This window comes from Zootoca vivipara, chromosome 11, assembly GCF_965207765.1.
Source record: "Zootoca vivipara chromosome 11, rZooViv2.hap1.1, whole genome shotgun sequence".
In the NCBI taxonomy this organism is placed as follows: Eukaryota; Metazoa; Chordata; class Lepidosauria; order Squamata; family Lacertidae; genus Zootoca; species Zootoca vivipara.
This window is the reverse complement of record NC_142594.1, coordinates 44,851,967-44,875,161: the sequence shown is the minus strand read 5'-3', so window position 1 is coordinate 44,875,161 and position 23,195 is coordinate 44,851,967. Positions and strand designations below refer to the sequence as shown.

Genomic DNA, 23,195 nt, shown 5'->3' with positions numbered 1-23,195 from the left:
TGGCTCAGACATTTTTCTTGTAAGAAGTCGAGTATGGCCCTTGTTTGTTTGGAAAATGGAATTGTCTTATAAATGGAGAGACGCTGCAACTTTGGGATTTCTTGTGTTTCAGGTGACGAGAGCAGATGTAGAGGTGCAGCCGTATGCCTTCACCACAAAATCTCTGTTTGTGGGCCACATGGATTACAAGTACCTGCGTTGGCAGGTAAGGACTTTGCTGTAGCAATTAGTTGGGATGGATCTTTCTCCTTCAAGGTAACGCTGTGAATCGTATTTTGGCTTCCTAGAGTTCCTTATAAGTTTTCCGAACTTCCAGTTAGCTGATTAGGATTCATGATGGCTGCATTGAACTAGATTGCCTTGCTCGCAATCTTCACCTTTGTAGCAAACGGCAAGCTAGGTTGGGAGTCTTCTTTTACAATAATGGCCACTCCTTCCAAGCTGTAACCCTCTGAAGATTGAGCCCTTGTCTCAATGCAGTTTTCAAAGGAATTTCTCCTTTTTAATAGTGTTTGCCCAGTCTTGTCTCGGCCACGGACCCCAACGCAGCTCATTTGGTGCTCCTGTAGATGAGCTGATTGGGGTGATGCTTCTGTGAGTCTGTTCACCACTTATTGAGTCATCTGATGATACTCTAGCTCAGCTATCCACATGACTGCATTAGACAGGCAGTCTGGAAATGTGGGCGACTGCAGTTTCTAGACTCAAGGGTTGTGAAGAAATAGTTTTAATCCTCTGGCAATATAAAACAATTACAAAATAGTGTCTTGGGCTTTTTAGCCCTTGGAAGGGTGTTGACACTGTACTTAGCTGCCTAGCCATTGATTAATGTAACTTTCATGTTCTGGAGCTTTATGAAAAACCCTGCACCAAAACCATGAAACAAACCTGTCCAAATCTGCCTAGGAAGATCAGTTGGCATGTTTCAGTTTGTCCAAGTGAATACAGTGACTTCAACTAGCAGTCCTGTAGCCAGATGCTGTGCTTGTTTACTTAGAAGTAAGTCTACTGAGTTCAATGGGACTTACTCGCAGGATATGTGGGTATGGGGTTGCAGCCATTGATATTGCATGTGGGAGCCAAGAATTTCTTTGGTATTCTGAGCGATATCATTTCAGCATCCTTCTGTTTTGCGGTTTAGGAGGAAAGGATAATAGTATTTGAGTTGCAGAGGCGCTTGAAATGCCTGTGCCCTCCATTTACAGAGGTGTTCCAGAAGTGGGGCTATTTTTCCTTCGCAGCCCGGTTTGCTTGTCAATGCATGTGAGATCAAGGACTTTATTGCTGTCTGTCTTCATTCTAGGTAGTGGATACCCCCGGTATTCTGGATCATCCCCTGGAAGAGAGAAACACCATTGAGATGCAGGCAATAACAGCGCTTGCCCATCTTCGTTCAGCTGTCCTGTACGTCATGGATATATCAGAACAGTGTGGGCACAGCCTAGAAGAACAGCTAGAACTCTTCAGCAATATCAAGCCACTGTTTGTCAACAAGGTGAGCTGGGATTTAATACCTGATGCCGAGTTGCTCCTTTCTTGGTTATAAAATCTAGACCGTATGCTTAGTTCAATCTGTTATTTCCCCTTTTTTAACTTTCAGCCTCTAATAATTGTAGCAAACAAATGTGACGTGAAGAGGATTTCTGAGCTTTCTGAGGAAAACCAGGTAGGAAATTGTGTTTGTCCATCTGTCTTAGGGTTGTGCACTGGCTTGGAGTGCACCTTGAATAATGGGGTAGATCATGGAGATTTGGAGAAGACTCTTCCTTTGCAGAGTCAGGTCATGCCATTAACAAGGCATGTCAAAGTGGATCAGGGTCAAACTCAATTTTCCGAGTAGCTCTATCGCCTCCGTTTTTCTAAAAAGTTAAACCCACAATTTTACCCTCGCCATTTTTTTTTGAGAAACAATACCAAGTGGTCTGGAGAAACGGCCAGAACTTCAGAGGGGACAAGTTGGTGTTCTGGTAAGATCTTTTCATTTTGATGAAGAGGTTTAGCTTCCATTCACTGAATTATTTCCCCTCCATGCACCCCAATCAGAGTAATTTGGGGGAGGCAGTTTGTTTATTTCAAAGAGTTGTTCTTTGTGAGGGTCTTCATTCTCGTCTGAATTTTGGCTGTGAGAGCAGGGAGTAAGCAGCAGAGTCACACTATGAGAGTAGCCTGCTTTTTCCCCAGTCATCCTTTTTCCTAACAGGCAATTCAAAGCCATAACTTGCTTTCTTTGGTGACTGTTCCAGTTTTTTATACCAAAGGTGATATCACCTAGCCCCTGGACCAGTTTCCTGAATTTTAGCAGGCTTCTTAGCCTGAAACTGGCAGGCGTAACCCACCTGGAGTGGTTCCTTTGCCTGCAAACTTCATCCACATGTGAAAAAAAGAAAAACACTAGCAATTTTTTGGTTTCCAGTTTTAGTCAATGGTGGTTTCGGATTTAACTGATCGGAGTCAGACATACCCAAATAATGAGCTGAATTGCAACAATTTAGGTTGTATACACACTGTACTTTTCAGGCACAATACATTGAGAGCACATCCATAGCACATTTCCCTCCTCAAAGAATTCTGGGCACTGTACTTCACAAAGTTGCAACTCCCAGCAACCATTAACAAATTACATGCCCAGACTTTTTTGAGGAGGGAAACAGATGGAACTGTGGTCTGCATATGTGTACTGTAATTTATTTCATGTCCGATGTGACACATTCTAACTGTTGTATCTTCCAGTTCATGAAGGTCTTGTGCTTATTTTGATACCTTAGCAATAGAAGGCAGCAATATTTTTGTTGGGTTTAAGCATTTAGTTTCACTACTGAATTCACGTGTGTCCTTCATCTTTTAGAAAATGTTTGCTGATTTAGAAGCAGATGGGCTTCCTGTCATCGAGACAAGCACCCTAACCGAAGAAGGAGTGATTCAAGTTAAAACAGAAGTGAGTTGTGTGTTTGTTTGTTTTTGTATAAGCTGTGTTTCACACACTCTCATTGGATTGGTCCAACAGTGACCTCCTCCACATTTCAAAGATTTGTGAACAACAACAACCTTGCACTAGGACACTGCTGGAGAAATGTGAAGCCAAATCCAAAGGCGATTATTATTAATATTATTTATTAAATTTGTTAGTTGCATTAGCTTGTCCAAGGCAATCCAAAGCGACTTGTGCAACCACAAAACCTACCGATTTCAGCAAATGTTTATAGCATAGGACAACCAGCTCTTCTACTTTTGCTCATGGTTGTTTTGACCAACCTATTGTTCTGTTAGCTGCTGGCAGCTGAACTGGAAGCCTGTTTAGACAACTGTAAAGAGGAGGAACATTAATGATAGACTTTCTTTATTGTTCCATTCCCTCTAACAGGGAACTTAGGTGGTTGACTGCCAAACAATTTACAAGCAAGAGAGGGTCATCCAAAAAAGAAAGAGTGTTTTATATGTACTGGGGGGCAGGGGAGGACCTTTTGGCCCTCCCATTCTAGACTGACAAGTGTGCGAAGTTCTTTTAAAATGCCCTCCATTATCTGGCGATAATGGGCCTATTGCTGCAAGCACTGGCTTGCTCTGTAGGTGAATTCTAGATCAAAGACATTAAGCTTAATATTAGGGATGATGGGATTAAACCAGGAAATTGTGTGAGAGAGTAAATCTTGGCCTTCCAGAAATTTATAATGATTTTGCCTTGCAGAGTCAATTTTTTTTTTAGGATTTCAGATTGGAGGTTTGATAGTGCACGAGTAGTTAAATAATTAGGGCAGCCATCTTGCTTGGTGATTTCACACACACCCAGTGTGGTGCAGATGTAGTGCTTCCTTTTCACTGTGGTTATGAGATGGAGAGCCTGTGCTCTCCCAGTTTCCTTTCCCCTGCTGTTTTTTCAGTTACAGTAAGGAGGGAATTTGGGAGCCCGTGGGGTACTCCGTGAAACTCCTGCTCAGTGAAACCGACGTTAAGAAATTGGGAGCCATTATGTCTGCGTGTTATTCGTCTGCTTTCATCAGCATATTTTTTTGAATTCCTATTTTGCATGTTCTCAGGCCTGCGACAGGTTGCTGGCCCATCGTGTTGATACCAAAATGAAAGGAAACAAAGTACATGATGTACTGAACAGGCTCCACTTAGCTGTCCCTTCCAAAAGAGATAACAAGGTTGGTGTGTGTGTGCCCATTATACCTCTGTGTCCCGTCCCCCCGGTTTCAGCAATGTATGTATATACCCGTGTTTCTCCAAAAATAAGACACCGTCTTATATTTATTTTTCCTCAAAAAAACAACACGGTGGCTTATTTTCAGGGGATGTCTTTATTATTATTATTAAGTATGGTACAGTTTAACCTACAGGGTTAAACTGCCTATCACTATGGCTTATTTTCGGGGTATGGCTTATTTTCGGGGTATGGCTTATTTTCAGAGATAATAATGCATCTAATCAAAACAGTTTTGGTCCTTTTTTGCTTTTGTTTAAACTGATTCCTTGAGCTCATCTTGGTTTTACCCTTTAGGAAAGGCCGCCTTTTATCCCTGAAGGTGCCCTGCTCCGCAAAAAACGCATGGAAGTTGATGCGCCTAAAAAGAAACTGGTAAGCGTCTTTTGAAAGATTTTCCCAGGAGAAGAACAGCAAAATTCACGTGAAGCTTTTAAAAAGGGCCCATTTTAATGCTGTGTGCTTGTTCACAGGAGAAAGACATTGAAATGGAAATGGGAGACGAGTATGTTTTGGATCTTAAGAGTAAGTAGTAACAGTAATCTTAAATGTTCTCTAGAGGTGTCGCTGGATGTAGTGTTCCCATTTTGCAGACAGTTCAGGTAGAAAACTGCAAGGTTAACTTCAGCCACTGTGTGTGGTTAGCAGCCCTGTTTAGGGAAGTTTTTAATGTTTGATGATGTTGCTTTTTTATTATTAATATTCTGTTGGGAGCCGCCCAGAGTGGCTGGGGAAACCCAGCCAGATGGGTGAGGTATAGATAATAATAATAATAATAATTATTATTATTATTATAATTAACATTATTATTAACATAATAATTATGTTATGCTCTTAGTCTACTGGATAATACTGGTGTTCACCTAATTTTCCATCAGGGACTATATGTTAAAAAATATATAGGGTTCTCCGTTCTTGGTTCTTGGGTTTGCAAAGTTGATGGAGGGCTTTGTCAGTCTACATAGGGAGTGAACAACCTGCAGCCTTTGGCCTAATGTCATGCATTCCTTTCCTGAATTACCCTCTCCTGTGTTGCCGCTGGCAAGCTGCTTTGGGTGGAGGGAGGGTACCAGGTGTCAGAAAGTGAGTGACATTTCTAGACAGATAATAATCAAACTACAAGTTTTTTTTGTTTTGTTTTAATGAAGCCTAAGGTTAAAGGAATATTGTTCTGGTTGCCAGACAGGTTTATCAGCTCTGGACCACTTGCTAGCAAGTAACTTCCTACTGTAATGATGAATTAGCAACTTCTGTGCTGCACAAATTAATAATTATGTGTGTTGTTTCCCCTCCCCCCCCTTTAGAATACTGGGATCTAATGAATCCATCTGAAAAATATGATAAGGTGCCAGAGATATGGGAAGGACACAACATAGCAGATTATATTGACCCAGATATCATGAAGGTAGGAGTTATCCCCATTAACTTCACACTTCAATGTACAGAAAATGTGTGCATTCTTGTCATGGCATGAATATAAAGAACATTCTGTCAAGCTATGCATTTCTTGTCTAGCCTCTTTATTAAGAATTACAACTAAGAAGAACGAGTTGATTGACTCAGTAAAACCATCACTCTGCTTCTGCCTTTAATCTTGGTTCAGAAATTGAGAATTTTTGATATGGCAATCAGGAGTTTGAGCATTAACTATCTCAAAGGCTCAGTTGATGAATATTGGAAGCATGAATATTGTAAAAAAAGTTTCTAATGCATTGTGTGTGACGTCTTTAAAGAAACTGGAGCAACTGGAGGAAGAGGAGGAGCTGAGGCAAGCAGCTGGAGAATATGACAGCGACTCTGAAAGTGACGATGAGGAAATGATGAGCATCAGACAGCTGGCACAACAGATTCGAGAGAAAAAGAAACTCAGGATGTTGGCATCCAAAGAGAAAGATACACAGGGGCCCAAGATGCCGAGAACGGCGAGAAAGGCAGGTTTCAAACATTTTTTAAAAAGAATGTGTTGGGGCCTGACTGCAGTTAAGGGATTAAGGGATTTACCTGTGTTCCCTCCTACCCACTCACTTTTGTTACAAAACAAAAATCGAAGTTGTCTTGGCTAGAAATACCTGTTAGACTGCAGATTAAAAATAATGGCTTAGGCAGATGAAACAGGCCCGTAAGCGATAGAAGAAGGAGAATCTCCATTAAGGTGTTTTCTATTAGGACTTGTCAGAAACACAAGGATCACGCCTGAGGCCTGGTCTGCGCAGTCAGCAGAACAAAGTTGTGGAATGAACTGGGACATAGGAAGGTGACTTCTGTTGAGTCTGAGCTTTGGTCCACCCAACTCAGCACTGTCAACAGTGAGTGGCAGAGGTTCTCCAGGGTTTCATCCAAGAGTTTCCCCCAGACTACCTGGAGATGTCTGGATTGAGCCTGGGACCTTTTTTCATACAAAGCATGTGCTCTAGGTCTGAGCTATGGCCCTTCCCTATTTCAGACATGATTTTTGATCTCCTACACACCCACACACCGCCCAACATTATAAGTTTCTAGCAGTTCAACAAGCAAAGCTTACTATAGGCCCCACATCCGCCTGCACTGGCATGTTTCCGAGTAACAAACAGGAACTTAAGTGAACTCCCAGTTGTTCCTTTGCCAGAACAAGTTGCATTCCTTCATCCAATTTTTTCCTACAAGGCGTAGGGCTGATTGAGATCTGGCCCGTTGGGGTTGGGGTAAGGTTCCTCATGTCTGCCTTAAGCACAACAGTTCATTATTATTATTATTATTATTATTATTATTATTATTATTATTATTACTATTATTATTATTGCCTGCTTCCAGAAGTGTAGGCTCATTTGCTACCCACACTCTGTGTTGTCGTGTTGAGCATCCTGTATGCATGGAATGTGTGTTCTGGTACATGTTAAATTACACCTAATTTGCAAGGTGGTGGTGGGGAGAATGGCAGACTACTGACATTCCAGCTTCTATCAGTTTGTCTCCAAATTGTCACTGAAATCTATCTGGAACGTACGCAGTTCCTTGCTGTAGGATTTCTCTTGTAGTTTTTGAACAGTGTACTGGATTGCTTCTCCTTTCTGCCATCTCCATATAAAATAATTGATGACTTGTGTCTTTAGGTTGAACGGAAGACATTAGAGAAGGAGATGACTGATCTCGGGCTTGATATGACTGGTAAAAATGGGGTAAGACAGACTTATTTCTGTAGGCATTACTTTCATTATTTCTAAATGTCCTTATTATACTGCATTTTTCTGCCATAGGAAATAAAGATGTGGCTTGTTTGTTTGTTTGTTTGAAAGCCAGGCAGCGCCTGCAGGTCTCGCACCGCAGGAGGCGATTGTGGGATCCAAGCAATGTGTTGGTCGATGGAACCGCTGGGCTAAGCTTGCTCCGGAAATAAAGCTGTGTTAAGGGAATTGATTAATATTGGATTAAGACTGGAATTCAGAGTCGAAAAATTCTATTATTTAATAAAGTTTGTACTCATAAACTGTTAGCTGAATTAAGTAGTATCTATGCTGAGGAACACTGTGCAGCACCTGATAATTTAGAAGATGAGGGGTTTTGATTCGGCTTTTCTTGGTTTGTGAATTTTCAGGCACATTATGTAGCCCAGGCAAGAAGATCCCGGAGTGTTACCCGTAAACGCAAACGAGAAGAATCTGTACCACCTACATCTGTGGCACGAAGTCGCAGTTCCTCCCGCACACCTCGTGATGTATCTGGCCTTCGAGACGTAAAGGTCTGTCTTAAGTTTATTAGAGTTCTGGACGGTTTTATAGGATGTAGTATTGCAAATGGGCATTTACACATCTGCACATTGAGCTACTGTAATTAAGTAGAGGTTAGGATTTGTCATGGCAGAGCATTTTAAATTGAGTTGTAATACATTTCCGTGCCATCAAGAGAAAATTAAATAACTTTTAAAAAACCTCTTCCTGTATATTTAGTACTGTATCGTTAGGATCAATTGGCTCCTTTTAGTTCAAGCCATTTGAAGCAGAATCCGCCCGTGTTCAGTTCATCATCTGTACCGTCATGTACAAAGGGTGGATGGATAACCTGTGGCCCTCCAGATGTTGCTGGACTACAACTCTCACCATCCCTGTTTGGCCATATTACCTGGGGCTGATGGGGGTTTGAGCCCAACAAAATATAGATGGACTACAGGTAACCTACGCCTGCACTAAGGGATGTGATGGCAATTGGCCAGCTTGTCACTTACTTGGTTGAGGTGTCCAAGACTCGCCATGCACAAACATAGCTGGGAGCAAGTTCCACTGAACATAATATTCTGTGTAGGATTGTGCTGTTAATACTGGACAGGTCGGACCATAGCTGCCAAGTTTTCCCTTTTCTCGCGAGGAAGCCTATTCAGCATAAGGGAAAATCCATTTAAAAAAGGGATAACTTGGCAGCTATGGGTAGGACAGGGAGAAAGGCCTAGGAAAAGGAGGTACCAGGAGGCCAGGCAAGATGGCTGAATTTACATACTGATGTGGAATAGCCAAATGACTTCAGGACTCATGTGGTTGTTTAGCTTTGCCTTTTTATGCAATATATGTAGCTTATGCAAGGACACTTCTAGTATTTGAGAGACCAATCCCTTTGTATTTTTAAATTGCTTCTATAGAAGGCACATTTATGACTGTGTCTCAGATTCTAGTCTTATACTCTTAACCACTACTTCCCAAAGGGACTATAAGGCAGTATTTGGGTCACATTATTGGTGTGGAGGATGAGCCTCAAGTGAAGAAATAATGCTTCACTTACTATTGATTTTTTTATTTATTTGTATAGATGGTGAAGAAGACTAAAACTATGATGAAGAAAGCTCAAACGAAAATGAACCGGTTGGGCAGGAAAGGGGAAGGAGATAGGCACGTCTTTGACCTTAAGCCCAAACATTTGTTTTCTGGCAAGAGGAAATCTGGTACAAACCAACGAAGATAAATGGCTCTACAATGACATTATGAAAACAACAATGCAAATTAAAAGCAACATATATATATAAGAAATAGTTTGTGGAGAATTGATTCCAGTAAAGTGGTGATTTTATTGTTAGTTCTGTCGTAATGAAGTATAAAATAAATAACCCAAACATTCATTCAGTTACTTCAGCAGAAGTACATACCAAATGATGCATCTCTCAATCTGCTGGGGTACTTTTCCTCTGTACTGAGTACCTGGAGGTCTGGTAGTAAGTATCATTTTCCAAAGGTCTATTTTAACTACATCTCATTAGATAGGGGAAGCAGCAGCTCTATCTAATGCTATATAACAAATTCAGTGGTAAGAAAATGTTGCAATTTATAATAATATCAAGACACATGCAGAGTGGTCTAAGCTGAGCACGTAACTTTATATGCAGGTTTGAAACCATAATAGAATCCCTTTTAGGCTGTGTAGGCAATACTGAGCTAGATGGGCCAATTCAGGATTAAAAATTGGTGTTATATTGGCTACTTTCCAGTTCCCAGCAATGGAGGCTGATCCGAGGCAAAAGTTACGGTACATATTTTTATTAGAAAATCAGCAGTATCACATTCGATTTTTTTGAAACCCTTAGGTGGATGCTATCGCAATCTGGCAATTTGTTAGTTTTTATTTGGTCTATTAAGCCTAGGAACTGTTTTTCATTTACCGCAGACAGCAAAAGTTAGTTCAGGTACAGGTACCTATATCCTCTGCTGTGAAAACAAAAGGAAATTTGGATTCTCAGCCACCGCCACCTCTAGCACTCCTTTTGCTCCCTTTGTCATCCAAGATACCATCTGTCTTCCTAGCCAGTCATCTGCTACTAAGGTATTTAAATGTTTTGTTGTTCATGTTTTTAGCAGTGTACCGCTCCATTTTTTAAGAAACCCTTATTGTCTCAATTGCCAAAGTTTGTGTTCCTTTTTGTTTTCCTCATTTGGATAAGACCTCCATTTTTTTGGAAGGAATAACAGCTTCTTTGACCCTGGTTGTTAACTGTGCTGGTGTCCTCTTGGCTCTGGTGACACAGTCCTTGATCTGCATTTTACACTTCAGTTGAGCTTCTAAACAACTTCCAAGATGGGGGATGCATTTTTTAAAGAAATTTTAGCTCAATGGACCTGTCCAATAATTACTAACATTTGTCATATTGTATTCCTCAAAATTTGGGTTTTTCTATTAACTAGCCTAAATTTAACAGGTTATGGAAAATTAAAATGGAACACATTAAAGTTCAGTTGTTAGGATTCAGTCATTTTAATGATTAAAAATACACCAGTGGCTTTCTGGAACACAGCAGAATGTTTGAATATGCACAGTTTTTACTATCTAGTTCTATCTGAAAATGGAACACCCTTAAGTCAAGGTAAAGTGAAGAGTTACTAAGCAGGCCTTATAGTCAATAATTCCTTTCCTTTTTACAGCAAATAATTAAAAAAAGGAAGGCACATTTGGAGACTACTGAAGTACAAATTCTCACTTGACATTTTGAATACCACCTACTTCTGCCCCTTTCGTCATGCAGTTTACAAGTGAACAGGTACTATTAGAGCAGTTAACACCACACTTACATATTACCCCACATACTCCATACTGTTAGCGCTCCAGAAAATTGCAAATGAGTGGATGAAATATGCCAACTCTGGAATTGACAGAATGCAAGCACTGTTTCTCTTATCCCCTAACATGGACTTTATTATGACATTCAAGATGTAGCCTTTAGGACCAGAAATCTCAACAACTATGCTAGTTAGGGTTGATGGTGAGTCACATGTTAGCGTCCCCCTCCCCTGCATTAGGTCAAGGACAAAACTAGTCTGGGAACTCCATTGGGTTTGTCTGTATCTAATAGAATTTCTGACTAACTACCAGTAACTCCTTCCCTATTGTACAGCAAACAGCCTACCCTGAAAAATAGAGGGGTATCCTGGCTAAGATATAACTTTCAATCTTGACTGGTAGCCTAGTCAGTATTCAAACTTCAGATTCTAGTGATTATATCAACAAATACAATCCCATTGAAAGCTTGTTAATAATCCAAATAATTACTCCCAAAAATGAAAGGCAGAAAAGACTCAAGCTTTAACAATCAGCCAGAGATAAAATCAAATTTCCTTCACAGGATATCTTCTTATTCCTAATTCGTTCCCTATGTTGCAGTCAACTTATAATTAGTGCTTCAGATATTGCCATTTATCAGTATTAAATGGTACTATATCATTTTTAGAGCAGCATATTCTAGACTGTTACATTCTGTGAATCTTTTCATGATCCACAAACCTATTCAGATTATTCAAGTTATCCCACCATTTAAAGAGAAAAGTCTCTGCAATCAGTTTGAACCATGGAGTAATCTTAATTTCATTTCGGGATGCCTTTTCCAGTAGTTCTTTCAGTTCTTCCTGTGTCACATAACAGTAGCTTTTAATTTCATTGGGATCTGCATTCACCGTCACATTCTTCTGCACAAACAAGATGTAATCTATTTCATGTTCTCCCCAGATCCCATTGGACTGAGCTTTGTAGTGGATTCGGGTTAAGTATAAGAGTTCTTCTGGTGTTACCTACAACCAAAAACATGTAGTGACAGTAGTTTATTGCTTCCTTTCTGCGTGATAATTTTTTCAGAACACCTCAATACAAACCTGAAAGAAGCAGGTTGGAGAAAGAGCTGTGGCACTTTGCTTTTAAATGTTTGATTTTTAATATAACATTTGTATGATCAGTTGCTCAGATAAAAAGAATGACACTTGGATTTTCCTTCCCCATCTAATTTGCTCCCAAGGACAGATTTTGTGCTTCTGGGCATGCGTGGACCGCGCGTGCCGCTTTTGCGCAGGTGCAGAATGCACGCACGGCGAAAAGACTTCCGGGGTTGTCGACTTCGTAAGTCGAAACCTTTGTAAGTCAAAGCATTCATATGTCGAGGTACCACTGTATTCTAAAACTCAATCCAGGGCATGCACCAAACCTGGTGATTCTGACTAGTGAAAAAGCACAGACACGCTGAAGTAGCAACAAACACATTGTGATAATTGCTCCCTTCTCTAACCCTCTGGGAATAGGGCAGATAGGTTCCAAATAAATACTGCAGCTCTGATTAGTACTTAGTATAACCAGATGCTGTTCAACTATTTTCCCCTAGGGAAGTCATTACTCTGAAATAAGAGCATTATTTACCTGTTCCATTGGAATTCCTAGCTCTTCTTTCAGGCGCCTCTGAGCTGCTCTTCGAACACCAATTGCATTCTTTTCTTCTACTTCAAGCACGGTGTTGAGGGGATGACTGCAACAACTGTTGGTGAAACAATCTACCAAAAGTTTTGTGGATTCAGTTTTGAGAATGCTTTGCAGACTTTCAGATACAGTACTAGAATCCTTGAAGTAGCCAACCTCATTTTGTTGACAGTACCAAGTATCCAAAGTTTGTAACAAAGTTTTAAAAAAGCAATAACACATACTGTACTGTACTATTCAAAGCAAAAGAAACCTATCAAGGCTGAGCACCATAAAAAGTACATTTCCAGCATGTAAACATAAAGTGCAATTGTGCTCCCAAGAGCATTCTGAGTTATATATGGTTAGAAAAAAAGGACAAAGCACTAGTCATTATTTAAATTGTGATTTCCAACCCCCTTCAATTCGCACATATTCACTAAAAGTGTGCTAGTCTAGACCAAAGACAACATCAAATAGTCATTTGGGCATTTGACCTATCAGAAAATCTTTTGCATGTTTCCCACGCTCATTATTCCGAACAAATACAGGTCATGAAACAGACCCACCCCACCATTCTTTCAGAGAGAGAAAACATTACTGCTACCCAAGTATCTGCTCACTTAAAAAGAGAAGTAAGTATATTTGTTTGAAATTTTAACAGATAATTCTATTTTTCAAGCATCCCAGAAATATATGAGGACACAAAGCGGTATTTTATAGAACTACGCAATGAAAATAAGAATTTGTTGCTTAATAACAAACCTGGGAAAGTGATTTTGGCATCTGATCTTTGTTGCAATAGCAGTTTATTCTCCGTATTGAACAAGAAGACACTGAAAGCACGGTGCAGCAATCCTAGCACAAAAAGATAGGCAATATGCGTTTAAAAAGAATGTACTGCAAGGGGGGGGGAAATAAACTTAATTCGTGTTCATCGTAACACTTGATCTTACAGTTTAAAATCAAAGTTTAAACAAAGAAACAAGAGTCCTATTTCTAAACAAAACTTTCCACTGTATGCATTGTCATTTCTCATTTAGGCTGGTATCTGCCTTGGAAAGGAGGGTTGGATATATATGTATTTGACCACATTATTGCTTGGGTAACCTTTGGAGAACTTTGTAGGAGTAAACCTAAGATATTATTTTATGCTATATCTTACCATAACTTACAATATATTACTTTTGCAAAAGTCAAGTGCTTAAATCAGCCATCCCCAAACTGCAGCCCTCAAGATGTTTTGGCCTACAACTCCCATGATCCCTAGCTAAGAGGACCAGTGGTCAGGGATGATGAGAATTGTAGTCCAAAACATCTGGAGGGCCAAAGTTTGGGGATGCCTGGCTTAGATGTTTTTGCACTGTGAGGATCAGAGCTATTTATTTTGAGCAGTTCCTTACAGATCTGTAATCAAAGACATCATATAAGACTAAAGTCTTTATTCTGTCAGATAAAGTATTCCTTAAACCTCCACAGGTTAGTGTCAGGTGTTCTCCAGGAGCAGCATAAGCCAGCACAAGAAAAGGGTTTTTAACTCATGCTGTTTCTGTTCTTCTGTGCAGTATGGAAACTTCCTTATGCACAAAAAGTGATGCTTCAACCATGGAAATAATTGTGTACCTTGGCTTATGGAATATGCCCACTACCTCTTTAAATGAAGCCTGAAAATTGCAGAACACTCATTCATCTAATACTGCTATTTGGCATAAACATTTGAAGAAGCCACCCGCAGTCCAAATTTGTGTGCTGGGCAGAACTATATAAGGTAAGGCTAAATGGTGTGGGCTGTGTGTCAAAGTAATCGGTGGCTCAAAACAAATTAACAAGCCTAAATTGCTATTCGACCTCACAGCATGAAAGGGATTTTCTTTACCACTTAAAGAACTCTTAATTCAAAGTTATCTTGTACATGGATGTACAAGACTAGTCTGCCTAACCACATTCCTCTAGCTTCCTTGTTCCATTTCCTCCAGCTCCCTTTCCCGTTTTATCTGCTACATCTTGTTGCGAAAGTAGATTGCAAAAAACCTAGAGGCAAAAAATGGGGCAAGGTAGAAGCACTCAAGAGAGTGCTTCTTTATGTTCCAGTGAGAGGCAGGACCAGCTTACATACAATGGGATCTGAACAGTGATAGATACCTTTGTCAATGTTTTCATTCAGGTGGCAGTTTTTCTTGGTATCTGAACCAATTTTGTTGTCATTTTCATCAATAAGGATGCACATCTCTGCCAGCAACTCTACCTGCTGCTTATCCAGTTCATTTATATTTAGTTCAGGCATGGTTGCAGTATTGATGCTCCTAGTAAAAATACTGATGACAAAAAAACCAACAACCCACAATTACACAAATATTTAATGAACAATATTAGAACTTAAAAGATTTCCTAATGTTCGCCTAGATTCAGCAGAGCACAGGCATGCAGATGAGTGTATCCATTATACCTGCCAATGCTAGAAACTTGCATAAACTTCACAACCAACGCAACCATCAAGTGTGCATGTAATTTATGATAGCTAAAGGTAAAGGGACCCCTGACCATTAGGTCCAGTTGTGAACAACTCTGGGGTTGCGGCGCTCATCTTGCTTTACTGGCCAAGGGAGCCAGTGTACAGCTTCTGGGTCATGTAGCCAGCATGACTAAGCCACTTCTGGCATACCAGAGCAGCGCACGGAAACACGGGGATTTGAACCGCTGACCTTCTGATCGGCAAGCCCTAGGCTCAGTGGTTTAGACTACATCCCTTTCTGATGGCTAGACAAAGCTAATTTTGATCCTCAGCCAATATTCTCAGCTCAGTGAGAATATGAGTCCACTGTTTTTACACAATACATAGCTATCACTACTTGTTTTATCTTGCACCAGCATGACTTTCCAGGAAAACACACAAAACCTTTAGTGTCTTTAGGCACCAACTATCCTTGGTATTTGTTAAAGTAGACCACTTCCTCCTTTTTTTAACTAGCCCGGAGCCAATGCCTTTATTAGTACCTGTTTAGTAGCTGGAAGCTTTTTCTGATTTGTCTACTGTGATAAGGCTTCACCTGCTATACTTCTATGTATAAAGGTAAAAAGGTAAAGGACCTCTGGACAGTTAAGTTCAGTCAAAGGCAGCTATGGGGTTGTGGCACTAATCTCACTTTCAGGCCGAGGGAGCCAGTTTGTCCACAGACAGCTTTCCGGGTCATGTGGCCAGCGTGACTAAACCGCTTACCAGTACGCACGGAAACACCGTTTACCATCCCGCCACAGCAGTACCTATTTATCTACTTGCACTGGCATGCTTTCGAACTGTGTATTGCACTGCTGACAAAAGTAAAGGGCTAGTAAAAGATGTAGCAAATGCTGTGTTAAAAATATAAGAAGATGTGGCAGACTTACCCAACCTCCTAAACAAAGAGGAAAAGTACAACTATGAGCATACCTTGAAACACCTTTGTATATTGGAAATGCTATAGAAATTTAAAAAATCCCCCAGCCTACTTCAGCTCCATGTCACTTGTCAGCCCCAGTGGCAAAAGTTCTGAGCGCTTACAAAGCTGCGGACTCCAGCAGCTGAGCTTTGCTGCTGAAAGTTGACTTTGGAAGCAAAGCACTGTTGCTATAGTGGGAAGTATGCTACTTTTGCTGTTTAACAAAAATGTTTTAGAAATCTACACTAGGAAAAGAGAGGGAGCTACATGCTCCCAAATCTCCATCTCTTTCAAAATCCCAAGGTAAAGTACAAAGGATAAACATACAGTATAGGAAATTACTGAGTTTAGTACTGTCTACAATAACCAGCAGTGGCTCTTCAGAGTTTCAGGTCGGCACCGATGCCATAGCTGTCAAGTTCTCCCTTTTTTTAAGGGATATTCCCTTATGCTGAATAGGCTTCCTCGCGAGAAAGGGGAAAACTTGATAGCTGTCCCATCTCTACCAGAAGCTTGGTCACCTAACCTCCCTCTGGGGCTTCTTGTGAGAGAAAATAAGTGGGGGGAAGGAGGAAGAGAACAGCAGGTGCCATCTGCAGCTCTTTAAAGGAAAGTGCAATAAAAACAAGAGGACATTAATAAAACTTGAGTAAGATTTCTCAGGGCTGTGGATGGAGGAAGGGAACTCACTTCAACAAGATGCAGAGAAAAAACCTGAACTATTCCCTATCCAAGCCTTTTCAATAGGATACTGTACAGTATGTAGATCAGTGTTTTCTAACCTAGCTGTTTTTTGGACTAAAACTCCCACCATCCCTAGCTAGCAAGACCAGTGGTCAGGAATGATTGGAATTATAGTCCAAAAAGAGCTGGAGACCCAAGCTTGGGAAACACTGATGTAGATCAGGCACCCCCAACCTTGGCCCTCCAGCTGTTTTGGGACTACAACTTCCATCATCCCTAGGTAACATGACCAATGGTCAGGGATGATGGGAATTGTAGTTCCAAAACAGCTGGAGGGCCAAGTTTGGGGGTGCCTGATGTAGATAATACAGCTGTTGGCTGGACAGAACCTTCAGCAGCTAATTTATTTGTCTAGTGAAATTTATAAGCCAATTAGTTGTGAAATAAACCCCAGAGCGGTTTAACACAAAAAGGCAAAAGCGACAACAAAACAATGATCCTGAGACTTCCCGAAACAACAATAATGGAGGAAAGACGTATCTGCGTAGGCTCGTCTAAAACAAAAAACGTTTCTCAGCAGGCGCCGCGAAGGCTGCCCTGTCTCAATAGGCAGGGAGTTCCAAAGTGCAGAGCCTTCCTGGGAGGCAGTAAACTTGGCGGGGAAAGGCAAGCCGGCTGTGCTCCGAGGGGTCCCCGGAAGACAATGGCCCTGCCCTGCGGAGAAACAGGCACCACTTTTGACCGCTGCACCGCCCCATCCCTCCGCTTCCCCGCGGGGTGACTCGGTGGCATTGCTTCGAACTCCCTTCCGCCCCCGGGCCTTTTTTGGTCCTTACCGCGTTCCGTTTCCGGGCCGGCACGCGGCCTCTGCCCTCACGCAAAGCAAAGGAAGCGGCCGCCGAGACGGAGGAGAAGGAGTCGGCGGCTGCAGCACCTGCCCACGGCTGCGTCGATAAAAGCTTCCCTGCCAAGACGAGGAGGCGGAAGAAGCAGAAGCAGAGAGCGCACGAGCCGCAGAGCCTTTTCCTCTGGCTGCCCCGACAGCAACAGCTGCTGCCGCCGACGCCGACCGCCGCGCCGCGCGCCACATCGCCTGGCAACCCTCCCTGCTCGGCGCCTGACCAATGGCGGCGGCCCCGGGCGGCGGCGTCATCAGGTGGGCCGATCGCGCCACCGCCCGCGAATAGGGCACGCAAAGCGCCAGCCAATCGCCCGCGAGAGAGCGGTCGCGTGCAGCCTTCGGGTCCTGCGGGGAGGAGGGGGGAGAGTGAGCGAGCGACAGGTGGGCGTGGCTAAACGCGTGAGGGGGTGTGGCTGAAGGGCGAAAGGCGACGAGGCGGGAGGGTGAGGGTGAGTGGATGTACAGTACAGTAATTTCAGAGAAGCAAGGAATTCTTAAGAGTTGGAAGGGCCACCCTCCGGCCATCTAGTCCAACCCTCTGCAGTACAGGGATATTTTGCCCAGTGTAGGGCTCGAACCCACGACCCTGACATTAAGAGTCTCATGCTATACGGGCTAAGCAAAGGATAACAGCAAAAAAAAAAATCAAGAGTGGAAGAAGCCGATTGCAGTTTTTGTAGGAGATGCGTGTATTATATACTCAGCACCTGATCTTCTTTGGAACTCTACCGTTGTATACCCCAAGCGGGTCTTGCTTCTCTCATGGCTGCAGCCTAGGATTCAAACAGACACCAGCCATTTTGCTCTGATGCTCTTTCCAGCTGCCGCCTTTACCAGACTGCAACCTTCCCCCCCCCTCCTCTAGGTCACATCACACTCAACCCTAAAACTTTTTCAAACACTGGCTTTGCCTTCTGACTCGTGAGTTGAGGGAGGGGCCCCACCCCACACCCCACCCATTTGCCTTCTGGTCCAGAGTCTTTGCCTTAATGGCTTATTACCTTTCCCTTGTTCTCTAAATGGCTCATCTCCCAAGCAATTATCTATGAGGTTCATTTATTTGGTTTATCTAGCTCTTAACATTTGCTTGGTCCAGAGATTAAACGTCTGGCACCCAAAAACTCATAACACGGGAGTCTGGCATCAAACTCATAACAATATATTTAACTTTTATTGTGTTGTAAATAGCCTCTGGATGCCTGAGGGGGAAATGATTCATAAGGGAAATAAATAATAAAATGAGATACCAAACATCTTGATAAAGAAAGTAAGTGTAAGCGGATTCATAAGTGTAATGATTCCTAAGATGGCTCTTGGATTCCCTGGCTGATTTGACTGGCGCTCCTGTCAAAGCTGTCAGTGACTTCTGGACATAGCTGCCAAGTTTTCCCTTTTCTCACGAGGAAGCCTATTCAGCATAAGGAAATTTCCCTTTTAAAAAGGGAGAACTTGGCAGCTATGCCTCTGGAGCATCCAAATGGCTCACGTCATTGACCCGATTACACCTGAGCACCCTGTCCCGCTTCATGGAGCCCATTTGGCTCCCTGGTATACTCCAGAGTTAGGGCAAAGAAACAGGCTGGGAGACTGCTTGGCCGTAAGTGGAAGAAAACTCCAGTTGAATGCAATCCAACACTGGTGAGGGCTCATCATCAACCCTACCTAGCAGCATTGAAGGTAGCAAAGAAGGCATACTTTGCTGCCTCCATTGCATCTTTGCTATGCTGCCCAGCAGAGCTTTCCCAGGTAGTGCAGGGCCATTTATGCCTGAAGCAGGTGGTAGAACCAACGGCAGCTCCTCCTGACTTATTTTGCAAACCATTTTGAGGAGAAAACCACTTGCATCTGTCAGACGTCAGATTCCGCTGTTATAGCAGAAGAATCTCAAGGGATGTCCAGAGCACAGTCTAGTCCTGTTGTGTTGGATGAGTTTCAGTTAGTAAGGTTCAAAGATGTGAACAAGGTGCTTGGATCGACCAGAGCAACCACTTGCACTCCGGACCCTTGAGCTCTTGACTGATAAAAATTAGCGGGGAGGGGACTAGCGGCTAGGGCAGGGAGACGATTAATGCCTCCCTGCAAGGGGGTGGTCCCTATCAACTTGAAGGTGTGAAGGAACTCCTTAAGAAACCCTCCCTGGACTCAGAAAATCTAAGTTACTACCAGCCACTTGCTATTCTCTCCTTATTGGGCAAGGCTTTTCAGCAGGTGGTTGTGGGCCAGCCGGCACTTTTGATCAGGGTTTAGGCCCCGTTTTGGCACAGAAACTGCTTTGGTCGCCTTGCATGATGACCTCTGTCAGAGGAGAGGCAGGCGAAATGTGTCCCTGTTAATTCTCCTTGACCTCTCAGTGGGTTCCAGTACCATCAACCATGGTATCTTTCTTGAGCAGCTGTCCAAGTTAGGTGTGGGTAGCACCATTTTGCAGTGGTTCCTTTCCTGCTTGGATGGTCGTTTCCAGAGGGTGATGTTTAGGGGGTGCTCTTCAGCCCTGTGGAACCTTCAATATGGAATACATTGTCAGCAATATACTGATGACACTTAGCTCTGTTCCTCCTTTACATCTGTAAGGTGTGGATGTGCTGGACAGGTATCTTGCCTCAATAATGGACTGGATGAGAGCCAAGAAATGGAAGCTCAATTCAGATAAGACTGGGGCACTGTTAGTGGGCGGTTCCCTAGACCAGATGGCCGGGAGGTTGCCTGATCTTAGGGGCACTTGATCCTTTGCTGTCACTTGAGGCTCAGGTGGCCTCGGTGGCATGGAGTGCCTTTCATCACCTTCAGCTGGTGACCCAGCTGTGCTCCTATCTGGACAGGGATAGCCTAACTACTGTTGTGTGTGCTCTGGTAACTTCAAGGTTGGAGTACTGCAATGGGCGGTACTCTGAAGATGGTTTAGAAACTTCAGCTGGTGCAAAATTAAGTGGCCAGGTTGTTCACCGGCGCCAGACGGTTTGAGCACATTACACCTATCCTAGTCCGACTGCACTGGCAACCAATTAGTTTCTGGGCCCAATTCAAAGTGCTGCTTTTGACCTATAATGTCTTCAACAGTTCAGGACTGCAATATCCCACCGCCTCTCCCTATATAAACTGACTCAGACCCTGCAATCATATTTTAGGAGGGCAGTAACATGAGAATAGGGACCCAGGTGGCGCTGTGGTTAAACCACTGAGCCTAGGGCTTGCTGATCAGAAGGTCGGCAGTTCGAATCCCTGTGACGGGGTGAGCTCCCGTTGCTCGGTCCCAGCTCCTGCCAACCTAGCAGTTCAAAAGCACGTCAAAATGCAAGTAGATAAATAGGAACCGCTACAGCGGGAAGGTAAACAGCGTTTCCATGTGCTGCTCTGGTTTGCCAGAAGCGGCTTTGTCATGCTGGCCACATGACCGGAAGCTATACGCCGGCTCCCTCGGCCAATAATGCGAGATGAGCGCGCAACTCCAGAGTTGGTCACGACTGGACCTAATGGTCAGGGGTCCCTTTACCTTTAACATGAGAATGGGCCTTTTCTGCAGTGGCTCCCCCTTTGTGGAATGCTCTCCTGGCACTTTCATTATACACCACTAGGCACCAAGAGAAAAGGTTCTGCTTCAACCAGGCCTTTGGCTGATTAAGATCTTCTAACTTTTTAAATATGTGTGTGTGTTTGCGGGGGTGTTATTGTTTTGCTTTCTGTTCTTGTTTTTATTATGCATTTTGCAATTTTATCTTGTGTGTACCACCCTGCTATCTTTGGATGAAGGCTGGTATACAAATTTAATAAATAGAATACTGTAAAATATAACAAAAACAAAATAACACATCAAACATCTTGATAAAGAAAGTAAATGTAAGCTGAGGGTCCCAAAAGGCCTTGAAATGTGAGAGGTATGTTTTGAGACGTTTTTGTACAAAGCTCAAATGTATATGAGATTTGACTGTGTTGCGCCATTCACACACAAAAAGCGCTAATTGGCGGTAGCTAAGTACTCATTTGCTAAAGGTATCTATCTATTCATAGATATTCATCTGTATAAATACCAGACTGGTAACTTGTGGTCACGCAATCTTTATTTATTAAAATTATTTATTATAATTGACTCACCAGGGTGGTAACACAGCCTTTATTAGAATTACCTATTCATAGATAATTATCTATATAGATGGGGTTGATCAAAGTACTGTAGTACCCTCCAGATGTTGTTGAACTCTCAGCTGGCATGACCATTGGCCAGGGATGAAAAGGGAGTTATAGCCTACCAGCATACGGAGGGTGTTGTGTTGTCTATCCCGAATAACATAAAATAAAACAAACTGCTACCAGGTCATGAAAAAACGATACATGCTAAAATACTGCATGAAACAAATAGGACAGCAAAACGTAACAGTTAACAATCTCCCTGTATTTGCTGTGGCAGTTTAAAATTAATTCAAACCTTGGTTCCAGTTGCTTTTCTTATAAATACGACACCCTCCCATCAGATGTCAAGGAAATAAACAACCATCTGACTTTTAGAAGACATCCCGGTATCGGAAAAACTTAAATGTTGTAATTTTTTATGTGTTGTAAGCCGCCCAGAGTGGCTGGGGAAACCCAGCCAGATGGGCGGGGTATAAATAATAAAATAATAATGATAATAATTGTCACAGTGGCCGGAGTGGGCTACTTCAGAGTAACGACGCTACGCAGCTCTGCATTTTATTCTTTTATTGGTGCTGCGTATTTACAGTGCTGAAGTCATTGCTATTTACACGGAGTGATGTGGTCAGTAGGTTTCAGAACCTCCGAATGGCTTTTGGCGCGTCTTTCTCCAACACAAAAGCTTTGGCAGACCCATCCTCTTTCCCCTCCTCTTTCTGCGTAATTCCGGAGTTGGGGGGATGGGTCTCCCCCCCTTATTCGCCCCTTCCTGTCCCACCTGGGACCCTGGCTCCTCTACCTTGCCTGAGCCTCGGACACGACTTCCTGCTTCCCCACTGGAATCGGAACTCTCTCTGCTTTCCCCTGTGCTCGGGGATGGGCTTGAACTCAGGAGGGGAGGGACTTCGCGATATCCCCTGTCCCTCACATCCACCCCCCTTCCAAGCTCTCCTTCACCCCTCCCCAGGTCCCCCCCAGGTGTCGGTGACGACTGGAAGCCTAAGAACTCAGTGCTTTCCGAGCCCGTTGGTGTGAACACCTCCCCCCAGTCCTGCGAGCCCCCCCCTTCCGCCTGGGAGGACGGGAATCCCAAAAAGTCCGTGGCGTCAGAGCTGGTGGGGGTAAAAATGTTCTGCCAATCTGCTCCTTCCTCTGACTGGGTGGATCTCGGTGACACCCATACCTCATCCTCTGGTTCCTCAAACTCCGCTTCCCAGCGCCATGGTGAGCTGCTCTCCCGTGCCTCCTCCTCCTCCCCCTCCCTTTCCATGTGCCAGGGCTTGGGTCTGTGGGGAAAGAGGGCGTGAAATTCTTCCACCAAGAATTCCTCCTGTATCTGAGTGGCCGGGACCCATTCATTCTGGGACGGTGGAGCATCCTCCCATGCCATGAGGTACTCCAGGCCCCCCACCCCTCTCCGTGAATCAAGGATGGCCGTGGCCTCATTGAGTTGCTCCCTGCCTCCCCTCCCCCCCTCCCTCGGGGGTTTGTTCGCTGTCTCGGAGCCTGCTGCTTTCCCTGTACGGCGACAGCAGCGATCTATGAAACACTGGATGCACCCTCATGTCCTCTGGCAGTGCCAGCCTGTATGCCACCGGGTTGACCTGTTGCGTGACCGTGAAGGGGCCCAGCCGTCTGGGTGCCAGCTTTTTGCACCTCCCTCTGGTGGGAAGGCCCTCCGAGGACAACCAAACCTTGTCCC

General features: G+C 43.3%; 3 protein-coding genes across 7 annotated transcripts in view; 2 read left to right on the top strand and 1 right to left on the bottom strand.

Annotated features, from left to right (window-relative positions):
- The window catches only part of GTPBP4 (GTP binding protein 4), a 51,825-nt gene extending 42,633 nt beyond the window's left edge, over positions 1–9,192 (top strand). For all 5 annotated transcript variants that reach the window (XM_088653740.1, XM_088653741.1, XM_088653742.1 and 2 more), the window contains 12 exons: positions 113–205; positions 1,304–1,495; positions 1,601–1,666; positions 2,846–2,935; positions 4,035–4,145; positions 4,499–4,576; positions 4,675–4,726; positions 5,506–5,606; positions 5,935–6,132; positions 7,291–7,356; positions 7,773–7,916; positions 8,975–9,192. In XM_088653740.1, the coding sequence (XP_088509866.1) occupies positions 113–205; positions 1,304–1,495; positions 1,601–1,666; positions 2,846–2,935; positions 4,035–4,145; positions 4,499–4,576; positions 4,675–4,726; positions 5,506–5,606; positions 5,935–6,132; positions 7,291–7,356; positions 7,773–7,916; positions 8,975–9,127 (1,344 nt within the window). In that variant the 3' untranslated portion in view covers positions 9,128–9,192. The remainder of the gene's footprint in view (positions 1–112; positions 206–1,303; positions 1,496–1,600; positions 1,667–2,845; positions 2,936–4,034; positions 4,146–4,498; positions 4,577–4,674; positions 4,727–5,505; positions 5,607–5,934; positions 6,133–7,290; positions 7,357–7,772; positions 7,917–8,974) is intronic.
- A 1,192-nt stretch (positions 9,193–10,384) lies between these two features.
- IDI1 (isopentenyl-diphosphate delta isomerase 1) lies at positions 10,385–19,301 on the bottom strand. The gene is made up of 5 exons (XM_035129391.3): positions 17,304–19,301; positions 14,510–14,682; positions 13,133–13,225; positions 12,332–12,462; positions 10,385–11,715 (listed from the first exon to the last, which is right to left on the bottom strand). The coding sequence occupies exons 1-5, from the start codon at positions 17,891–17,893 to the stop codon at positions 11,398–11,400; spliced, it is 1,305 nt and encodes a 434-aa protein (XP_034985282.3). The 5' UTR covers positions 17,894–19,301; the 3' UTR covers positions 10,385–11,397.
- Positions 17,503–23,195, top strand: part of WDR37 (WD repeat domain 37) — a 66,862-nt gene continuing 61,169 nt past the window's right edge. The window contains exon 1 of the mRNA XM_088653744.1: positions 17,503–17,623. The gene's annotated coding sequence lies outside the window, so the exon portion shown is untranslated. The remainder of the gene's footprint in view (positions 17,624–23,195) is intronic.

Coding starts and splice junctions, on each gene's coding strand:
- IDI1 (XM_035129391.3), bottom strand. CDS start 17,893: ATGGCCGGAGGGTGGCCCTTCCAACTCTTAAGAATTCCTTGCTTCTCT. Junction 14,683..17,303: donor CGGCCCGGAAACGGAACGCG/GTAAGGACCAAA, acceptor TTTTGTCATCAG/TATTTTTACTAGGAGCATCA. Junction 11,716..12,331: donor TAGGAATTCCAATGGAACAG/GTAAATAATGCT, acceptor TTTTGGTTGTAG/GTAACACCAGAAGAACTCTT.